Source organism: Mustela putorius, unplaced genomic scaffold (assembly GCF_011764305.1).
Source record: "Mustela putorius furo isolate JIRA1106 unplaced genomic scaffold, ASM1176430v1.1 tig00000421_pilon_pilon_pilon, whole genome shotgun sequence".
Taxonomy (NCBI): domain Eukaryota; kingdom Metazoa; phylum Chordata; class Mammalia; order Carnivora; family Mustelidae; genus Mustela; species Mustela putorius.
Window position 1 is genome coordinate 2,876,490 of NW_025421375.1, and position 12,870 is coordinate 2,889,359.

At 35.2% G+C, this 12,870-nt stretch overlaps 1 protein-coding gene across 2 annotated transcripts in view; it reads right to left on the minus strand.

Moving 5' to 3' along the window:
* Nucleotides 1-12,870, minus strand: part of ZDHHC21 (zinc finger DHHC-type palmitoyltransferase 21) — a 61,141-nt gene that overhangs the window by 33,715 nt on the left and 14,556 nt on the right. For both annotated transcript variants that reach the window (XM_045079645.1, XM_045079646.1), the window contains exons 4-6: nt 12,080-12,178; nt 4,607-4,718; nt 1,482-1,620 (exon numbers count right to left, since the gene is read on the minus strand). In XM_045079645.1, the coding sequence (XP_044935580.1) occupies nt 1,482-1,620; nt 4,607-4,718; nt 12,080-12,178 (350 nt within the window). The remainder of the gene's footprint in view (nt 1-1,481; nt 1,621-4,606; nt 4,719-12,079; nt 12,179-12,870) is intronic.

The window sequence follows — 12,870 nt, forward strand, 5'->3', positions numbered from 1 at the left end:
CAAGGCTTCACTAATATACACAGCCAAGCAACAAGAACAAATATCCTCTTTCAATTAAACAAAATGATCATAGATGGAGTGCCTGGAAGGAGCAGTCAGTTAAGCATCTGGCTCTTAGTTTCAGTTCAGGTCATGATCTCCAGGTTGTGAGATCAAGCCTTGCATCAGGCTCTGTACTCAGCAAGGCATCTGCTTGGGACTCTCTCACCCTCTCTCTCTGCCCCTCCCCCTCACATATTCCTTATCTCTCTAAAATATATAAATAATTTTTTTTTTAATGATCATATATACAAAAGTGACCTAACGACACAGAACTCAAAGACCTTATTTTTTAGAAAGGCCCTTCACTCCCTTATTCCAAAATTTAATCTTATGTGCCATCACTGAGATTGTTATTTTTAAGATTTAAACGGTAGAAAACTGATTAATAGGAAAGAAATATTCCCCTTGTCCACCCTACCTTCCTTCCTTACACACACTTGCGCACCCTTGTGCATGCTGGCTCTCTGGTTCTGCCTGTCTACCTTTCTCTGACTTACACACACACACATACACACATAGGCAGTGTATCTCAAAAACACAACCCAAGTCCAAATAATACACAAGATCAGGCTGAAAACAACTGCACACACAAAACACAGAAGATTCAAAAACATATGAGCAAATTCAAATCCCAGCTCTACCACTAAAACCAGTTGAATAATTACTTTCAGTGAATTATTGAATAATAATTACCTTCAGTGACTACCTATTGAACCTCTATTAATCTGTTTGCTCATCAATAAAAATGGGGGAAAAGCATACCCCACCTCACATGGTTGTTGTGGGCATTAAAGTGAATGGAAGCGGCAAGCCTACAGCACAGTGTTGATACGTACGTACGTAGTCAAGTACTTAACACTTGTTGCTGCTCTTACTCCCATCACACCTCCAACATCACCAATCTGGGACAAGCCTTACTAAGGCCTGTTGTTATTCCTGTACAACATGGGAAGAGCACTGTTTCCAATGGTATATATAACAGTAACTTTTTAAAGGATCTTGTAAATTCTTCTTTTTAGTTTTTATTAAAAGTCAGAGGGGAAAAGTCCTTTTTTCTCAAAAATTTAACATTCCTTTGAGTGCCTTTGAAAAATTAAAGTCTATCTTTATACCTGAAAGGAAACAAGAAATTAACATTTTTCACTTACTCTCTCATTGTTATAGGTATTTTTAAACCCAAACATATATACTGAAAGATCTAATATGTTGCTTTTTCAAGAAAGTCACTCAACCCTAATAAATAATCATAAATGGATCTAGTTAAAAGGGAATGGCAGATTAGGGCCTACTTTCTCAATCCCAATATATTTTAAAATTCACCAAGTTTGGAGTTTATTTTTGTTGCTTTTTGTTTTCAATCTTCTGCACTTAAAGGAACCCCATGTTAATAACTGTATGCCACAGTCGTTCTAACATTAGTGGATATAAACGTTTCTTACCAAGTTACGCTTTTTTACGGGAAGAAAGTAATAATAGTGGCAGAAAGAAAACATCAGAGCGTAGGAAGTAAGAAGTTCCGTGTAGAAACACAACTGCAGAAAAAGCCAATGATTATCTTCACCAACACAATTGTTAATCCTGAAGAAAAAAGGAAAACAGAAATAATATTTTAAACTTTAATAAGATGTTCACCTCAGGACCGGTAAAAACTGAAAATAAACACAACTTTATATAGGCTTGACTTTATGGAGATCTGCTAATGCCATTGAAACCTACAAGCAAACAGTACACAGCAACAGTCTCTAAATATGCCACCTCGCATTTGCAAAGCACTCTCTACTTTACAAAGGAAGTCCATGGATACGGCTGCCTTCAACTCACAACCACCCGGTGTGGCAGGAAGAGCAGATGGCAGTCTCCTCATTTCATTGGTATGGAAACAGGAACAAAAGAGTGAAGACACTTGCCAGAGGAAGCGAAAGTAGCCAAGAGAACAAGAACCTTCTTCTGTATATTGCTCTCCCATTACAGCATCCCAGCTGCGGAGAGCAATTTGAATGATTCAAAGTAAGAGGACTGAAACCTGCCACTCTGACCTTCCTGCTAAGCACTCCCAGTTCTTCTTACTTTTCAATTCTGTCCTTCGTGGCTAAAAATATATGTATATACCCACAAGTATTTACAAATTCTTAGAGCTACAGTTCCACCATGACAACAGGGAATCACAGCTAGGAAAAATAATTAATGTGATAATCCTAAAATTTTCAAGCCTAATGCAGGTTGAAAATCTCACCATTCCAAATTTTCAGAATATTTTACAATTGCCACAGAAAACCCTAGTTCAAAACAACAACTTACCTTGCTCAAATGTTTTCATTTCATTATAGCATTATACTGCTATTGTTTGGGGGGGGGGGATATAACTGGTTCACTGCTAACAAACTGCTATTTCAAAAGTGTATCATTAAACTATTTTTTTTTAACTCAGATATAGAACTAAATCCAAAACCCAAAGAGGCATTTCCTAAACTTAAGAGCTCATGCTTTGTAAACCGTGAAAGCTCCTGTGTCTTCACAGAAGAGTGCTCATGTGTGCCCTCAAACATACTCTCCAACAGCTGTGGCTTCCAACACTTCTCCTCGTCCCATCCTCCTTGACCCCACCTGCTTTAATGATGGCATTCTTAACCAGAGAGCTCTAAGAACCATGAAGATACTCAGTCTAGACGGAAGAGTTCTCTTGGTAGCAAACTACTCAAGGGGCCAGAAAGAGAGAAAAGCTCCAGGTGATCTGAGAACTGACCTTCAAATCTAAAGCTGTTAGACAGTAAAGAAATGCAATTTCTGAAAATATAAAAAAAATTTCCCTGCTTTCATTTCACACTGTCCATTTTCCTCAGCCTGTGACTACCTTGGCAATGCCCTATTAAGGAATTCAATCACCAAAGTCCCTCGGATCTATTCAAGGCCTCTGATCTACCCTCCTTCCCTACCTCCAACTCCTTCTACTTCCACTTTTCTTCCCACAAGTACTCTGAGAAGTTGAAAACCCATGGAACAGGCAGACAAACAGCTCACCCGAATCTTAGAATTTAGATTAACAGCACATTTTTCTGTCACCAAGTTAAGCTCAAGTCCTTAAAAATAAAGAAAGGATGTCGCTAATCTCTACAGGACCAAAACATCTCCTGGTTGATTATTTTTTAAGCTTAAACTCTAGCATTTTTTTAAAAGGAAGTATCAGTATCCAACCATAACATGAACATGAACATTTATTATATTCTTAGTTAATCAGAAACATTACTCTAAAAAAGGTTACACAATTGAGTTTTTCAGTGTGGTTACTACTTGCCTAATAATACATGTTTTACCTAGCCTTTTGTTTTTTAATGTATTACTACTGTAATTGTAAACAGATCACTGAGGTTTAGGAAATCACTTGAGAATTTGTTTAAATTCAAGGCACATTTCTTAAACATGAGCTATATATGATATACACTATACTATCCCATTGACGGACTTAAACAATTTGAAACTTCTTTTATATAATAACAAAGTGCTTTTATCTAAAATGCTTTTATTTTTCCTAATCTCCGGAAATTACCTTCTGTTTAAATCATCAGTTTATGGTAAAAATCAAATTTTCCCGAAAAGCTTGCAAACATTAACTTGTGCTAGCAGAGTGAAGTCATCAAAAACATGGGAAACTCCAAATTGGTCAGCATCATCTGGGAAAGCTAAACTCCATCAAGGAGTCAACTATAGATAAATGCAGTGATAAATTTAAGAAGCCCATTGTGCAGTTAACTTTGTGTATGTGCCTGTATGTGTGCACAAACATAAATATATATGTATTTAGATATATTTACAAAGTGCTACACTATACTAGTTTAAATATTTATACAGAGATCCCATGCTAGGAAAACAGAATTAAATACAATATCTTGTTCACAGATTTTTGTGACAGCTTTGAAATGAGATACAATGCAGAATTCTCACAGCATTTGTTTTCAACATTCTTTTTCTCAACTGAACTGTTTTTAAAAATATTACAAGAGAGCCCCCTATTGACCAAAAATGTTGGTTCAGTGGCATCAGCTAACTACCACGGACACAGATCCAGCTCACATGTAACTTTAATACCTGCGTCCAATACACGATATTGAAAAAAGCTTACAGGGGGTAAAGATGAGGTTATCAGAGTATCTGAGATATGTTATTCTTTAATTAAACAACTGGAAAGGGAAATACAAACCATGCAATGTGTGTGGTTTATTACAGTTAGAGACAATAACAGCTATTACTTGCTTTTTATGTGTCAGATACTCACTACAATGGTTTACATACATTGCCTCATTGAATACAACCATCTTAGGTCTCTTGTACACATGGGTGCATCTGAATGTCAGTTTTCTGCTCCAATGCCTTTTTGTTAGAAAAGACAGGATCTCTGTGCAAAAATGACTTTGGCAGTTGATAGAACCTGATAGAATAAAGCTATCCTTACTGAAAGATGTTTTTTTAAAACTGCATGATTTTAACATAACTTTTATTTAAATCTGCTAAGTACTAAGATTTCTTTTTTACTATTTCTTTTTCTAAAAGTAAATCACAGATTTCTTACCATGGACAGTGATGATCCATTCTCCTAACACAGTGGCCACAGCGGCTACAGTGATGGGAACGCTTTGGTCTCATCAAATTACATTTGTTACATAATTCCCAGAACTCCCGTTCTAGAGAAGGAAATTAAAATCCATTTAATAAAGGCAAATGAGTAATGTTGAAATTTAGCAACAACAGTTTAGATTTTTACAGGAAGTCTTCGATATATGTGTTCAAGAGATTTTTCTTCTACATCTTCACTGTAGAAGAGTTTGCCATAAATATTGCTTCTCTATTCTATGCATGTCTTACTTTATACATTCCTAATTTTAAACACTATAATAGTTAAGACACCATTAATGTTCAACTGAGGGATAGAAAATAATGTATTTGGGTTATGGACATAATTGCCATAAGTAAAATTTAATAACAAAACCCAAAAGTACAACCATATTATTATATTAAAATAGAATTTTATGTAAACAAATTAATTTCTCAAAATTTTATTAAAGACTCTAAAGAAGAAATAATACTGAATCCTAGTTTCACTGACTAAGAAGTCAAAATCAATCCTATGAGACAACTGCGTGGCTCAGTCAGTTGAGCATCTGCCTTGGGCTCAGATCATGATCTCAGGGTCCCAGGATCAAGCCCTGCATTGGGCTCCCTGCTCAGCAGGGAATCTAGCTTCTCCCTCTCTGTCTGCCTCTCTCCCAGCTTGTGCTCACTTTCTCTCATTCTCTCTCTCTCTCTCTTGCTTACTTGCTCAAATAAATGAATAAAAGCTTTAAAAAAAAAAATCAATCCCATAAACTCATTAGAAAAACAAAGATAGCATTCCCATCCCCTAACCATTTTATGTTTTTAATATCAGTGAATTCATTTGGGAGTGTTTATGGGGGAGGGTTGGAAAAGGGTTTCAGACGGGTTTAGGAGGAATTAGAATGATTTCAGAAGTAAAGAAGATTACAAGAAAGTTATTATTTAATGGAAATAAGGAAGTTCTTTACCAAACTCTTTCTTACCACCAAGGAGCAATTTCTTTTACCTTGTAATTAAAGAGCACACATTTAAGCTTTGTACTAAAAGCATTAAGTTTACAGACATAAAAAGCCATTTATTTCCATTATAAACCTTTCTAATCAGATCTATAAGAACTATATGAAAGTCATCTACCAAGACAACTGCTTTATTATACAGAATGTATCTATTTCATATTTGTTGAAATGGAACTTTATTTTTTACAAAATTCTTAAACCTTCCATCACTTATATTTAAACTACACTCTAACCTTGCTAAAAGCATGGGTATAGTAATATCAACCTAATTTCCATTTTGAGTGAATATTCATATATGCAAGTATGATCCTAGCACATAGTAGGTGGTCATTAAATGCTTGCTAAAGTAAGAATTTTTAAAAACGAAAGATTCTAAATATAAGTTAAAAAAGATAATAGTAGGTAGTATTCAATTTTCTAAAAGATACCTTATTTTAATTCCATTATTTTAGTTTAATGACCAGGAGTAAAATCAATATACTGGAATTTTATAGAGTGAAGTATTAGGAAAACATTCTGCTTAGAAGAAATCAATAATAATGATAATAATAATAATAATATCAAATTAATTGTTCCAATACTATTAAAGTTGAGAAATTAACTTTTGCATTTAAAATTTCTTTTTTTTAATTATTTAAATTCAATTTCCTTAACATATATCACATTATTAGTTTCAGGGGTAGAATTTAGTGATTCGTCAGTTGCGAATCACACCCAATGCTCAACATATCATGTGCCCTCCCTTAAGGACCATCAGCCAGTTACCCCATCTGCTCACACACCACCCCCTCCAGCAATCCTCAATTTGTTTCCTAAAGATCCTCTTTCATTTCTTACTTACATTCTTATTTTAATAAAAACTTCCATGAGAAAGTAACATTAAAGTTTAATTTAGATAGTTAAACTAGTATTATTTAACTGTAACTGAAATGAAAACTCATTTCATATGTAGCACAATACAGTGTCATAAGCAGATGCTTTTCCCACTTAGCTAGATGCTCCCAAACATCCCAGTGTTAAAACTCTGAATTCACATATTGCAAGGAATATAGTCAGGAAGCAGACTTCCTCTGATGAGCCAATTTTCATTAAAAGACAACAGAAAAACTTTAGTTTTTAAACTAGTGCCTTAAAATATAAATATGGCATATTCATTACTGGTCATTTCAGCATATGATGTTCTAGAGAGTAAAATTCTTTATTTCATACTTGACATGTTGTATCCTCGGAAAAGAAGACAGCATTTGGTTATAGTGAGAGAAATCCTGTAATTGTGTAGTCTAGACCACGGGGTGGCAAACTATAGTCCACAGGCAAATCCAGGCCACTACCTGTTTTCATGGTTTTTATAATTTTCAACAACTGAAAATAAGAATGTGTGATATGTAAAAATCTTGAAATTCAAATTTCAGTGTCCACACATAAAGTTTTATCTGAACACAGTTCAAATGAACACCCATTCATTTACATTTTCCCTATGGCTGCTTTTGGGCTGCAACAGCAGAGCTAAGAGGCTCTGACAGAGACTGCACGCTCTGTAAAGCGAAAATACTTACTATCTGGATGCGTACAGTGAGGAAGAGTTTGCCAATATATGGTCTGAATCATAAGTTTGTTTAATGAAAGAGCTTGAGCCATTCCACTGGCTAAACTTAAGATACTATACAAGCACCTAAAACGGCTTTGAAAACTCACCATTTTCTCACTCCAATTGTTTAGAGAACAAAGAAAAGAATCACTTTTTTAAATACCTAGAAAGTTAACTAAAGTATCATCTATGTTTTTGCTTTATATAGCAAGAAAAAAAAAATCCATCCATTTTAACCTACCCCACATATCTGGGAACCATTTCTTGCTCTTTTCCCTTTCCTTCTTTAGGTTTATTCATTCCAAATGTGACCTTGGTGACTAATATATTCTGATGTCTGAAAAATTTTGTACTAGCCATCTAATATAAAATAAAAGCCTATAGGGGAAAAAATCAGAAGGCAAAATGCCATCTGTACGTGATGAGAATAAAAATTTTAAATTAAAAAAAAAAAAAAGCCCATGAGGGAGAGAATTCAATTGCTAATTTATGGTAGCTACAGAAAAACTGACAACTGACTTTTTTTTTAAAGGAAAGAAAAACTGAAAAGTGACTTTTTTTAGAGAAAAAAAAATCAAAACATAAGACAAATCAAAGACAAACCCCATAAATGCCTGGGTAAACCTAAGTAAGTAACCTAAGTAAACAGTATTTCACTCTGTAGCAAGGATGCTCTTAATGCTGTAAATGCATGAATAAATACAAAACAAAATTTGGTTTTGTTTAGCTATCCCTCCGAAAGAAAGGAATCACCTTCTATTTAAGACTTTTAAAAGCCTTACGTATTAGGCTCTCTCAATTACTGTATTTCAAACCACAAAGTAATGTTTTAGTAAGAAAATGGAACCTGAAACAATGAAAATCAATACAATGCTTGGCTCTTCACAGAGGTTCCCTGACAGAATCACTTGCCAATACAGAAAATAAACGGCAGTAAGTCTCTAAAACAGATCTCCTTTAAAAAGCAATAAAAGAAATAGGGAGGGGAGCAAAACTACAGGAGGAAACATGACCCTGAGCATTAAAGCACAAATGTCCCTACCATTGGGGCAAAATTTCAATGGACATGAACACACAAATTTTAAACATGCTACATTTTTTTTCAAACTTGGAAGATTTTGCTCTGTAATAGGGTGACTCTACTCAAAGTGGCTCTAATAATGGCAAAAACACTGAAGTCAAACATGTGAGTTAAGAGCTTGGTGATGAAGATGTTCTAGGGGCACCTAGCTCAGTTGGTTAAGCCTCTGCCTTCAGCTCAGGTCATGATCTCAGGGTCCTGGGATGGAGCCCCATGTCCAGCTCCCTGCTCAGCGGGGAGTCTGCTTCTCCCTCTCCCTCTGCCCCATCTCACTGCTTGTGCTCTTTCACTCTAATAAATAAATAAAATCTAGAAAAAAAAAAAGTTCTAAAATTGACTGTGGTAGGACCCCCGGTTAACTCAGTAAATAGAGCACACAACTCTTTATCTCTGGGTTATGAGTTCAAGCCCCGCCTTGAATGTAGAGTTTCCGTACATACATAATTATATAACACTGATTGTGGTAATGGTTGCACAACTCTGTGGACATAAAAAAATCACTAAACTGTCTATCTAAAATGGGTAAATCATATGATGTATGAATTATACTCAATAAAGCTGTTTTATTAAGGTTAAGAGATTGAATAAAATCATTTCATAAAACTTGAAAATGACATAAAGTAATATTTCTATATTTCAAACATGCATGGGATTAATTAAATATAAATAAACACTTAATTACTTCATTTGACTATTTCATCTACATCCCAAGAACTTTATAAAAATCAAATTCTGGGGATCTTTGTGTGGGACAGAGGAACATCCTCTTATATTCAAACTGCCTCACATATTTGGCAGGCCACATAGATACTAAATTTATTTAAAATCTATTTTTTTAAAAAAAGAAAGTCATGTAAACTATGTCAGAGTAATTCAACTAACACGTGGTTAAAATCAAAAGTATTAGGGCTTACGTTTCCTTTCCTAAAGAATTCAATTATATGAAACTGCTCAACCTTAAAACAATGATGATAAATGTCACTTTTTATAGACCCTACTCTCTAGTCGTGTGATGTTATTTTTTCACTGTTCAAATTTTGTATTTTTTACTAAGTTAAAACCGTATTTACAAAATAATCGGGAAATCAGCATCACAAGGCACATGATGACTTCAATTTTCCCCAGAATCAAAGCAAAGGTGAATAAAGGGCTAAAATTAATAATCTCAATATAGACACGTGGTAAAAAAGAGGATGGAGACAAGTATTTGAGTGTCACAGCAGCTCTACAACAACTTGCTCTGTGACCCAGAGAGGACAAAGCTACACTTGATTATTCAGTCAAATACCTCCTGCAATTACCATGAGAATCAAATGACAGGAACTAGTAAAAGACTTTGGAGACATTAAAATACAATAAATGAATGTATTTTTTTCTTCAACTGGGCAAAAGTTAAGTCTTTGGGACTCAGTGGAAAAAACTATGCCAAATATCAACTGAGATCAGAGAGAATGCCAACAGCAGCAAGGTAACGTGGAGTCTTCTATCACCAGGGTCTATAAGCTAAAGGTAATAGGGTGGTTTCCTGTAGATTCATTTAGGCATACAGACATCATTTGTTTGGTATTCATCTAAAACCAATGTTTGTAAAATTTTTAATTAGTTGTTAGTTTTTTTTAAATTATAAAAGTTCTCTCAAAAACTGCAATTCTCGGGCGTCTGGGTGGCTCAGTTGGTTGGGTGACTGCCTTCAGCTCAGGTCATGATCCCAGAGTCCTGGGATCGAGTCCCACATCAGGCTCCCAGCTCCCTGGGGAGTCTGCTTCTCCCTCTGACCTCCCCTCTCATGCTGTCTCACTCTGTCTCTCTATCTCTCTTAAATAAATAAATAAAATCTTTAAAAACAAATACAAACCAAAAAACCCTCCAATTCTCTGTTTTCTCTTTAAAAATTATAAGATCTATGAATACCGGGCCTACAAGACAATTTCCCTGTAGCTGCTGCCTTTGGATATGAGATTTTCAATATGAAATGGTTCTTTCTTGGCCCCTCTCACTGATGAGCAGTATCTGATCCATGTAGGCATCTGAGTGTTTGACCACTGCACACTGAAGATTTCATCAGAAATTGGTCCTTTTTTCTTTAATGTTCAATTGGCCACCACATTACACATCATTAGTTTCTGATGTAGTGTTCAATGATTCATGAGTTGCGTATAATACCCAGTGCTCATCACAAAACGGTCCTGAGTTAGAAAAGGCTTGCTTCTCTAATTTCTGGAAACACTGGGCTCTAGAGTTGAAGGAGGCAATACATTCACCTATGTGTTAGAGAGCCTTTCTTTGGGTTAGGCTAGTTGAGAAAAGAGATTCAGTACAAGTTGCAGACTGCCATTGTCTGCACCCAAACACACACAAAAAATAACTGCCGGTGATAAGGCTTCTATAAGTGAATAGAAACGAAATACTCCAACAGTTCTCAGAAACTTCTATAGTCATGTAAACATTAGTATCTATCATTCCCATTTAATCATTAAACTTGCAAGGCCACGTAAGTCCCTAAATGATGGGTTTCAAAAAACAACATTCAGGAACTCAAGGGAGGCTCCCTTCATGATTTGCCACTAATCTAATTTCAGAAGGAATTAATAGGCTCCCCAATTTTTTATATACTGAAATTATCTGAAATCTTTGAAAAATGCTGGTATCTAGCTCCTAGCTCCATATGTTATGATTTAATTAATACGGGATTGGGATCAGGACACTGAGATTTTTAAAAGCTCCCCCGCAACTCTAATGTCTCATGTCAGCAAGGTTGGAAAGCACTGAAACACTATAGGAAGTATTCTGATTCTCTAATGTCCAACAAAATCATAGACATGTCTTCTTAGAAGAAAGTACAGACAGTTCTCAAAGCTGGTAGACCAAATGATCAAAAAGTGAAACTGAGGAAAGAGGGCTCCTGAGGTTTACTATACCTGGCACATAATAAAACAAGTGATACATTTCAATTCATTTTCGTGGTTCAAATGGTTATTTTGCAACAAGGTGACCCAAAACCAACTTCAATTGACACTAGAATAAAAAGCTTTCAACTTTTCACTGAATTGTCAGAATCCAGAAAAATACAGGCAACGTTATCATTATACTACAAATATTTATGCTAAGTAATATTCTATTTATAATATCACCAAGAGAGGGGAACCACCAAAAAGATTCGTTTATTAAATAAAAATGTATCAGGTATTTATGTATCATTCAACACGCATTTACCAAGCAAGCATCTACTAAGTGACAGAGATGGGCACTAAGGACAGAGCACTGAACAAACGAAGAAAACAAAACAAAAAATCGGTATCCTCACAGAGGCTGTACAGATCTAGGGTGTGAGAAGAGAAAACCAAGTAAACTACAAATAAGAGGTAGGGAGTGGGGGATACCGGGGGTCAGCTGGGCTTTGCAATTTTAAATAAAGAAGTCTAGGGGAGATTGGGTGGCTCAGTGGGTTAAGCCTCTGCCTTCGCCTCATGTCATGATCCCAGGGTCCTGGGATGGAGCCCCACATCAGGCTCTCGGCTCAGCAGGGATCCTACTTCCCCCTACTTCCCCCTGTCTCTCTGCCTGCCTCTCTGACTACTTGTGATGATAAATAAAATCTTTTAAAAAAAAGAAAAGAAAAGAAGCCTAGAATGGAAACATCAAGAAGAGACTTGCGAGTGGTGTTAGAGAACATATATAATGAATACGTGCTGAAGGCCATAAAGTACATTCACAAAGGTAATAATGCCGAGAGAGCAAAAGTGACCAATCTGAAGAGTGCCATACCTCCATGTGGAATCTTAGGGTTCTCAGGGAGTCTTCCAGGATCAGTAAATGAGGCCCTCACTAAAGCAACCAGACAAAATATGGCAATGCCATAGAATACTTGGAAATAAATAAGAAAGTTAAGTAAATGAAATTGGTTATTCATTCTTTAAAACATTTTATCAAGAAGCATATTCAAAGTTTACATGCATGTTTTAATTAATGCCATCAGAATAATTTTCAAAATGAAAATGGAAAAATTAAATGATTAAATAAAATAATTAAACATTCATTTCATTTATCAAATAATACTGCCAACAGGACTAACTCATACATATTAACTTTAAATATTATTTTGCATAATAACTGATAAACTTGTTATAAATCAGATTTTTTATTAACAGAGATTCCTTGTCCATAATGGCATAAATGAATGGGCTCCCTTTTAATTACTACATGTACAAATATATATTTGACAGAATCAAAGCAGCATTTTAAAACCCATCCTACAATTAAACTTTTTCATTACCTCTAATTGGTTATCTTCTAAATTATTTTGAGTTAGAGACATTCAATTGCTCCTTTCATAGAGCCTATGATATTAATGTAATGTGAAAATAAAGATTCTGGGAATTTTGAGTTTTTAAAAGAAGAACTAGAAAAATAACAGTAAGGAAAAATAGACTCATTCATTATAATTCAACCTTTTAAATGAAGAAAAAAATGGGCATTTGGCAGAGGAAGGGGAAGACCCCACACCAGTAGTAGGAAATTCAGTTTGAGGGCTAACTCCAGGACTGACTACATGGTAC